Source organism: Trifolium pratense, linkage group LG4, assembly GCF_020283565.1.
Source record: "Trifolium pratense cultivar HEN17-A07 linkage group LG4, ARS_RC_1.1, whole genome shotgun sequence".
Classification (NCBI taxonomy): domain Eukaryota; kingdom Viridiplantae; phylum Streptophyta; class Magnoliopsida; order Fabales; family Fabaceae; genus Trifolium; species Trifolium pratense.
The window spans coordinates 41,829,405-41,840,025 of NC_060062.1; the positions used below are offsets into that span (position 1 = coordinate 41,829,405).

General features: G+C 33.2%; 1 protein-coding gene across 1 annotated transcript; it reads right to left on the reverse strand.

The window, feature by feature from the left end:
* Positions 1–5,817: 5,817 nt before the first annotated feature.
* LOC123881896 (pyrophosphate-energized vacuolar membrane proton pump) lies at positions 5,818–10,417 on the reverse strand. Its single transcript, XM_045930651.1, has 8 exons — positions 9,946–10,417; positions 8,236–8,810; positions 7,757–8,136; positions 7,553–7,639; positions 7,133–7,463; positions 6,644–7,054; positions 6,468–6,527; positions 5,818–6,321 (listed from the first exon to the last, which is right to left on the reverse strand). Exons 1-8 carry the CDS (start codon positions 10,193–10,195, stop codon positions 6,112–6,114), a joined length of 2,304 nt encoding a protein of 767 aa, XP_045786607.1. The 5' UTR covers positions 10,196–10,417; the 3' UTR covers positions 5,818–6,111.
* Between the last annotated feature and the right edge of the window lie 204 nt (positions 10,418–10,621).

The following is a 10,621-nucleotide window of genomic DNA, read 5'->3' on the forward strand; positions in this document are numbered from 1 at the left end:
TACAAATTTTTGTAAGTATTGTTGTATAAATATATAATATTATAAGACACGTTTATGATTCATCTCTTAATTGATGAGTTATCTCTAATGTTAAATTTACTAGACACGGATATTCTAGTAAGACTAGTGGCTTACTATAAACGTGTGATTGTGTGGATATTTTGGCTTCTTCTGTAAAGAAGGATCTAAGTAGATTTTTAATAAGCAATGTTTGTGTTAGGCTCGTATTAAATCCTTTTTTTTTTTTTGGTAAAGGGCTCATATTAAATCTTTATTGTTTGTTGATTTTGTATTTTTGTAGGAGTTAGAGTTATGGCTCAACCTTTACAGTTTAAATTTTAATACATCCAAAAGAATTAGGGGCTTACTAATTTTGGTAAAAGTAAGATAAATTTAGGAAGTTCACATTGTCTTTGGAGTAATGTGATTTCAATCGTTCAAAGGGACATTTTCTTTGATTATGATTTGGCGAATTGAATTGACGTTAATCTGGTGGATTTTTTAAATAATCAATTGTTTCTTTTTTGGTGGGCTCTTGAGGTATAATGATGGGAGATTTTCTTTTGTTATCCTAACAGTTTCTCACACGTCTTATATTTTTTGTATTTTACTCTTTCGCTAAGTAGTGGGCATTAGGGCGTTATAAAGATATGTTATTTTTCGGGAAAAATATTTTGATAATAAATTCATATGGCACTTAATAATGGATCATGAATTTGTGGTTTGTCTAAATTTTTAGGCTGCGTAATGTCTATGTGATGGTTGTCAACAGTCTAAAGAATAAGTCTTGTGGTAGTTAGTGAGCCGTGGATAAGGCAAGGCACCTTAGACTCCTCAATAGCTTTAGGCCTATTTTTTGCATTTTTTTTTTAAACCAAACTTATCCTCCGCGCAAATTTTATATAGAACAAATGGTAGTACATGATTTTTTATAAAAAAAAAAATTATCGGTAATTAAAATATACTCCTTAACACTTAATTGAGAGTCTATCAAAATAAAAAGTTGTGAGTGAAAGTAATATCCGTTTGATTGTAAAACTGTTTCAAGAACTGGACAAACTGGGAGGCAATGGACAGTACAAAAACAGAAATTTTTGTCCCTTACTAAACCACAGCACAACTTTTTGTCCGCAGTACAAATTGTTTAAAATGCCAAAATACCAATTTATTAACAAAATATCGTATAAGACAAAAAAATGTTCAATATCCCAAAAGTTTGTTCTGTGTTGTTCTATCATGTGTTGTGATGTTCTGTTTTGTACTATTCTGTTCAGTACTTACCCTTTAACATATCAAACACATCCAAAATGAATAATTAGGTCGGGTTATATATGTCCTATGCCGGACCCTAATATAAGGACCAGACAATAGTAAGACAAAATTAGTTTGAAGATAAGTCATTAAAAAATGAATAAATACATAAACTTTTTTGAGTTTTTGTTTTAAGGATAAACTTTTTTTGTTGGAAAAAACAAAAATAATCAACAAATGAGTGATTAGTGGTAAGAAATTATCTGGATTATTACTCACTGTGCATGATAAAAGTTGAACTATATAGGTGAAAGTGAAAGTTTGTTTAAATTAAATTGAGAATCAAATCTAGGACCTCTAACATATCATCTAAACCTCTCACCACTAGACCGAGCTTAGTTTACAAATTTTTGTAATTATTGTTGTATAAATGTATAATGTATAAGACACATTTATGATTCATCTCTTATTTGATGAGTTATCTCTAATGTTAAATTTACTAGACACGCGATATTCTAGTAAGACTAATGGCTTACTATAAATGTGTGATTGTGTGGATATTTTGGCTTCTTCTGTAAAGAAGGATCTAAGTAGATTTTTAATAAGCAATGTTTGTGTTAGGCTCATATTAAATCTTTATTGTTTGTTGATTTTGTACAGTATTTTTGTAGGAGTTAGAGTTATGGCTTAACCTTTACAGTTTAAATTTTAATACATCCGAAAGAATTAGGGGCTTACTAATTTTTGTATAAGTAAGATAAATTTAGGAAGTTCACATTGTCTTTGGAGTAATGTGGTTTCGATCGTTCAAAGGGACATTTTCTTTGATTATGATTTGGCGAATTGAATTGACGCTAATTTGGTGGATTTTCTAAATAGTCGATTGTTTCTTTTTTTGGTGGGCTCTTGAGGTTTAATGATGAGAGATTTTCTTTTGTTATTCTAAGAGTTTCTCACACGTCTTATATCTTTTTTATTTTATCCTTTCGCTAAGTAGCAGACGTTATAAAGATATGTTATTTTTCGAGGGAAATATTTTGATAATAAATTCATATGGCACACGAGAAAATAGATAGGGTCATAAAAGAAAATTGTGGTTTGTCTAAATTTTTAGGCTGCGTAATGTCTCTATGTGATGGTTGTCAACAGTTTAAAAAATAAGTCTTGTGGTAGTTAGTGAGCCGTGGATAAGGCAAGGCACCTTAGACTCCTCAATAGCTTTAGGCCTATTTTTTGCATTTTTTTTTAAATCAAACATATCCTCCGCACAAATTTTATATAGAGTAAATGGTAGTACATGATTTTTTATAAAAAAAAAAAAAAATTATCGGTAATTAAAATATACTCATTAACACTTAATTGAGAGTTATCAAAATAAAAAGTTGTGAGTGAAAGTAATATCCGTCAATCTGCTAAAACATAAGGGACTGGACAGAACAACTGTAGTTATACTGTGTTTGATTTTAAAACTATTTCAAGAACTGGACAAACTGGGAGGCAATGGACAGGACAAAAACAAATTTTTTTGTCCCTCACTAAACTACAACACAATTTTTTGTTCGCGGTACAAGTTGTCTAAAATGCCAAAATATCATTTTATTAACAAAATATCGTATAAGACAAAAAAAATGTTTAATATCCCAAAAGTTTGTTCTGTGTTGTTCTGCCATGTGTTGTGCTATTCTGTTTTGTACTGTTTTGTTCAATATTTACCCTTTAACAGATCACACACACCCAAAATGAATAATTAGGTCGGGTTATGTATGTCTTATGCCGGACCCTAATATAAGGACGAGACAATAGTAAGACAAAATTAGTTTGAAGATAAGTCATTAAAAAATGAATAAATACATAAACTTTTTTGAGTTTTTGTTTTAAGGATAAACTTTTTTTGTTGGAAAAAACAAAATTAATCAACAAATGAGTGATTAGTGGTAAGAAATTATCTGGATTATTACTCACTGTGCATGATAAATAGTTGAACTATATAGGTGAAAGTGAAAGTTTGTTGGGATAAGCAGCTAGTTGCATATTACTCTCTCAAACAACAGTGATATGAGTGTGTGTGAGATCTGAATAGTGCAAGTTTTGGATATGCAGTTATTTGTGTCAATAGACTTTACATTGATTGTTCCATAGCCACTGGACCGCTAGTATCTCATGATTTCATATGGCCATACGATATGCATGGGGCCATTTTGGACGCATGTGGCTTTAAAATAAATAAAGATATTGGGGAACTCATTCCCAAATTATTCGTTTTTTTTGTAAGGTATCCACTATTGTCAAATAGTCTATTTTTGTTTAAATTAAATTGAGTGATCAACAATGTAACAAAAAATATTGAGTGATCAAAAAAGTGATCATTTTAATCTAACCGACAGAATGAGTGCCATAGCAGCTAGCGTTTATGACTTTGATTGTTATTTATTTCAGTTACGTAGTCGCTAGATCTTAGATCTGTGTTATGGAGCTAGGATCCACTTGTTTTGTGTTGTATAAAGTGTATTTAAATTTTTGGGCATTGTGTAAAAAAGATAGGATAAGCTCATAAGCATTTTGGAGTAGCATCCTCTCCATTTTCAATTCTTTCTATTTCCTCCATTATTATATAGTTTTGAGAATATAAATGCAAAAATATGACATCAAGTGGGTCCAAATGTCATTTATACACCCCAAAATATTTAAAAACTTTGATAATGAAAGAAATGGAAAACATAAGAAATGGAGAGGATCTCAACTCAGCATTTTGTATTTCTTCCTTTGCTAATCGACAAGTATTATATATTTGACTTAATTAGTCTATTGGTCCCTTAAAGATATTTTAGGTTTCACAATGTTCTCTTAAAGAAAAAAATGTCTGGATTGGTCCCTTAAAGACATATATGTTTGCCATATTGGTCCTTTCCGTTAAATTTTAACTCCAAATATAACGAAAAATTCAAATGGTTAAAATTTTAAAAATTAATAAGGTTTTTGGTGAACCACTTACACTTAATGACATCCACAATTCAGTCAATTAAAACTAACGTTTTTTGGTAAAAAATTGACAGAAAGGACCAATTGAGAAACAAATGTGTCTTTAAGTTTACGGGACCAATCCGAACCTTTTTTTCTTTAAGGAACCATTGTGAAACCTAAAATATCTTTAAGGGACCAAAAGACTAATTAAGCCTATGGGGGCGTTTGTTTCAAGGTTGTTAATTTTACTCCCAGAAATCATATTCCCAGGAAATAATAATGGGAACTTTATTCCCAGGTATTTTTAAAAAAACATGTTTGGTTCATATTAACTACATTCCTAGGAATTATTGATAAAAGTGGGTAAAAGAGAAGTTATTGGAAGTTATTTAAAATGTATTCCCATTTTCATGGGAACTTTTCTTTCCCACCCATTTCCTTGGGAATAAGAGAAGTTATTGGAAGTTATTTTATTCCAAGGAAACTTCATATCCAGGAATAATTTCATGTCAACCTTATAACAAACATGGGTATATTTATTTCAACCCATATATTCCCAGGAATATTATTCCTAACCTTGAAACAAACACCCCCTATATATTTTTAGTATGGGTATGTTCAGGGTCCATTTGGACCAGTTTATTTTTCAGTGTAATTTTTATATATTATTATAAGTTTATAAAAGTAGTTTATAATAAAATAGCTTATAAAAATACAATTTTGACTAGTATGAGCTTATAAAATAGCATAAAATCTAATTTATACTTCCTCCGGTCCTTTTTATAAGAAGCACTTTGAAAAAATTACACAAACCAATGAAGCACATTTAACATAGTTATTTACATTTAATACTCTTATAAATTTAAATTTTTTTCATGTATATACTTATTTAATTACTCTTTATTTTCTCGCGCACCCTTATTTAACTAACTTTTTTTAAATTCTCTCCCATAATAAATAAGAACATAAGTGAAATTGAACATTTAAAACATTTGAAAATTAGTTAAAAAATACAGAAAAGGTGAGGTGCAGCATTTGGTAATCAGAGGTGAAGATGAAGATCCCTACTCATCCATAAAGGAGATAACAACAAAAAACAACTCAATGAGAGGAATATGAAGGTTGAATGTGACGAAGAGGAAAGGAAGAATCTTGGAGCATTCTCGGAGCACCAATACACAAACCAAATACCTTGAATTATTGTGTACTAGGGATTTGTTTTTTTGTTCAACGTAACGAAAACTAGGATTTGAATTTATGGTTAAGGGGTTTTGGCTTTTGTCCAAGGCAATTTTTAAGTATACTAAAAATATACAAACTTTGTCTAATTTTTATGGAGAGATCACGCATCACGCATTACGCATTACGCATTACGCATTAAGAAAAGGTAAGATACATACAGCTGCCACAAATATTATTTTATATAAAAACGTTGTTTGTAAGAATCTGACCATTTTAAAATATACTTTAATAATTGAATATAGAAAATGTAAATATATGCACGTAGCATTAAAAAATGACCATATGTGAATAGCAAGAATATTATAATTCTAATCGATAATGAATAAAAGAAGGAATGTGAAATTGGAGATATGAAAAGGAATATTGAAAAATGACCACGAGGGCAAAGACAGTAAAATATGATCGTCATCATCAACCTTGTCTTTTACAGAAAATGACCACGCGGAAAAGATTCGGCCTAATTAAGTATCTCAGATCTAAAGAGAGGGGGGGGGGGGGGGGAGGGGGAGGGGAGAGGGGATGAAATAAAATTGAAAAGAAAAAATAGAAAAGAAATTGCCATCAAACTAACAAAAAAGAGAGGCCACGGGTCATGGTTGCTAGGCTAGAAGGGAGACGACCGATGATGGACAGACGATGCTCTTCTCTTTGTTTTCTCTATGACCAAATTTTGAAGAGGAGACCGCCGTGGGTTGCAAAGAAAGGAGCAAACACCAGAGACTCGACGGCCATCAGCTTGATCAGAATGTTGAGTGATGGTCCGGATGTATCCTTCAATGGGTCCCCAATGGTGTCACCAATAACTGCTGCCTTGTGTGGATCTGACCCCTTTGGACCAAGGCTTCTTGCATGCTCTGAGGCACCAGCCTGTTATTAAAACACCAAATGGATGAGTATCTATTATATTAATCATCATTCATCATAATCATAATCATAATAATAAAATAACATCATATCTTATAGTATCACATTTGATGAATCCTACAGCTCAAGCAATTCAATAAAATATGTACCTCAATGTACTTCTTGGCGTTATCCCAAGCACCGCCAGTGTTTGATGCAGAGATGGCAATCTGTAATCAACACAACAACCACAGTGAGGAAATAAATAAATAAACAAATAAATAGATTGATTGTATTAGAAGCAGCAGACAATAATAAAAGGAAGTGGGTACCAAACATTAATTACCTGTACACCAGAAACCAAAGATCCAGCAAGGACACCAGACAGTGTTTCAACACCGAAAAAGATCCCAACAATAAGGGGTGTTAGCATAACTAGGGCACCAGGTGGGATCATTTCTTTGATAGATGCGTCGGTGGAGATAGTAACACATGTTGCATAGTCAGGCTTGGCAGTTCCCTCCATCAAACCGGGAATGGTGTTGAATTGCCTACGAACTTCCTCAACCATCTTAAGGGCTGCACTTCCAACACTCTTCATTGTCATGGCGGAAAACCAGTAAGGGAGCATGGCACCCACGAGCAAACCAATGAAAACCTTGGGGGTTAGCACATCAACTGTAGTAATACCAGCTCGGCTCACAAAGGCACCGAAGAGGGCAAGAGACACGAGAGCGGCAGAACCAATAGCAAATCCCTATAACAGAGTAACATTATACATCAGGAACATGAATGAAATAGATTGAACTAGGTAAAGAGAAGAGGAAAACCAAACCTTTCCAATGGCGGCAGTTGTGTTTCCTGCAGCATCAAGGGCATCGGTTCTCTCACGAATTCTGTGACTCATTCCAGCCATCTCAGCAATACCTCCGGCATTGTCACTGATTGGACCGTATGCATCGATGGCTAATCCGGTAGCGATGGTACTCAACATTCCAAGTGCAGCAACAGCAACACCGTACATGGCAGCAAAACTGAAACTAACAAAAATACTAACTGCAATGGCAAAAATTGGAATGATAACGGACTTGTATCCCAAGGCAAGGCCAAATATAACATTGGTAGCAGCACCAGTCCTGCAGGAGTCGGCAACATCTTGCACAGGACTGCAAAAAACAGTAAGAAAGTCTAGTTAGCATCTAATCAATTACATGAATGACGATGAAAATGCAAAATATAATCCATAATTGCTTACCTGTATGCATTGCTGGTATAGTATTCAGTAACGAATCCAATGATGAGCCCTGCCCAAAGACCAACAGCGACACACAAGAATAATTGCCTGCGAAGTAAAAATCAATCCAGTGAGTACTCGTCATTTCATTTATTAATATATACTAGAACTCATCTGATTACTTAACCAAATAAGTGACCCCTAAGAATAGATTAAGAAACTTACCAGTTCCTGACAACTTTCTGCTCTCCAAAATTGAAGATGGTGAATGTAGATGGGAGTGCAATCCAACTAACAACTGCAATTCCAATAGTCATTAGTGCTGTTGAAATAACAAGCTGTTTTTTCAATGCTGGCTCAATTTCCTTTACAAGTTTGATCTCAAAAAAGTCAGTTGCAAATAAGGTGGTGAGCAAACAAACAAGGAGGCCCACGGAACTGATGATGAGAGGGAACAACATGGGAGTGAACTCATGATTCACTCCAAAAGAAGAGATGGAAGCAACAACAAGGGCAGCACAAGATGCCTCTGCGTATGAACCAAATAGATCGGATCCCATACCAGCAATATCCCCAACATTGTCACCAACATTATCAGCAATGACCTGAATACACAAAGATTCAAACAGACATAAGCCAATAATGAAAACAAAAAATGTTTATAATACAGATAAGAGTACTAGTTTCAGGATGTAGTTGCTCACAGCTGGATTTCTTGGATCATCCTCAGGAATGTTTCTTTCAACCTTGCCAACAAGATCAGCACCAACATCAGCAGCCTTGGTATAGATACCTCCACCAACTCTTCCAAACAAAGCCATAGATGATCCACCAAGACCATAACCAGTGATGGCCTCAAAAAGACCACCCCAGTCATCACCATAGTAAATCTTGAACAGGTTGATGGTAATGAAAAGAACCAAGAGACCATTTGCAGCAAGGAGAAATCCCATAACTGCACCTGATCTGAATGCGGTAATGAAAGCCTTCCCAACACCCTTTCTTGCCTCCAAGGTAGTTCTTGCATTGGCATAAGTTGCAATCTTCATTCCAAGGAAACCAGAAATAACTGATGTAATGCCACCAAGCACAAATGATATGGTGCTGAAAAGGGCTGTGGCAAGAGCTGGCTTGCACATCTTAGTTTCATCGTAAGTGCAAGGCTGGTGGCTGGTACTGAATCCTTCCACGGAACCAAGGAAAAGGAATATCAAAATGGCAAAAGCCACCATGAAGATTCCAACATACTTGTACATGGTGAAAAGGAAGGAGGTTGATCCTGTAAAGAATCAAACACCAAAAATAACTGAGCATTTCTATATAAAATATTCAAAACATTAAACATAGAGAAAAAGGTAGAAACATAACCAAGCAATGGTAATAACTCATTTTCATTAAAAACAAAGGATCTGTAACTCATTTTCAATAAAAAAAATTGAGTTTGTAACTCATTTTCATCCAAAAAAAAATTGGCTCTGTAAATCATTTTCATTCAATTAATACTAAAAGCAAATTAACTTAAAACTGAAAGACTAGGGTTTTAGGGGATAAAATTGACATTTGATAATCAATTCAAATTTTAAGTTGCAATTTAGATTTAACATATGATAAATCTCACAAATGTACAGCGAATAAAAACAACAGAGCATCAAAATCAAATACACACATCAGTCGGAAATCACTCGGTCTTCTTCAATGTATCAACAGACAGATAAATAGTTAAATAAATAAATAAAACACAAACTGCTCAAAAACAAAAGATCGGAGCCAAATACATACATAATGCAAAAAATCACAACACTACATTATCAAACAATATAAATTAGGTCTCTAGTATGAATTTTCAATTATAATAGTAAATATTTTACTTATAATAATAAATATTTAACGTGAGGTAAAAATGAATATAATAACAAAGGTAAAGTAAAACAAAGCGGCACCAAAATTAAGCCAAAAATCAATTTCGATTGCAAAATTACTATAATTAAGTATAAGATTTGGACGTGTGGGTCCAAATTCAACAACCAGTCACCTTTTAATAATCAATAAATCATGAACTGTTCAAATCATGTTCTAGAGCAGACAATATAATCTAGCACGTTTAATAATAATATCTAAGATTTCATCAGAACAAACCAAAATAAAAATGAAAAAAAAATATCACCAGATTTCACAGTGAAAAAAAAACCTATTTTACAAACTGAAAAACAAAAAATCACTTAAAAATTAAAATAAAAATCACCAGATTTCACAGTGAAAACTCAGATCTACAACAGATAGATAACAAGATCTAACCGACAAAATTCAAATCCACACTCAACAAACAATTTCATCTTCACAGATTCAAGAAACAAAAATCATAAGCTCTAGATCTTAAAAAAAAAATTAGGGTATGAGAAAGTGATTTATTATACCTTCGGAGATAGCGTTCTGGATTTCAGCACATTTAAGAACAACGTTATGGTCATTGATACCTTCTTCTTCTTCAATAAGTGAATCATTATAACCATTCTTAGGAGCAGGTTCAGAAGCAGAATCAATACCAGCAGTGAGCTTAACTTTAGAAACAAGAAGCCACTGAAAAAGAGCAAAAAGAATTCCAATGAGAGCACAAGCAGGAATCAAAATCTCAGTACCGAGATCTGGGAGAATTACAGCTCCCATGGTTACAAAACGGCGGAGAAAAGGGTTTGGGGGAGAGAAAGAAAACGAAATGAACGGAAACGAAGGAAGAAGAGGGTGAGAGTGAGAATTGGTATAAGGGGTGATGAGGGTTTTATATATGTGAAGGAATAGGAGAGAGAGAGAAGATAGGGTTGGAATGATGACGGGTGAGAGAGAGAGAGAGTGTGTGTATTTGTGTGTGGTTGAGATTATAAAATTATTATTATTGTTAAATAAATTTAATTTATTTAATTTTACTAATTGATGGGAATGGACGATTGGAATGTGTCTCGTAATATTTTTGACAATTATGTTTATCTAAAAAAAAAAAAGAATTGACATTTTTTTAATTTTTTATGACAAAAATAATAATTTTGTCAATTTTAAAATTGACAGCATAATAATTTGGGTCATGCTAACCGGTGC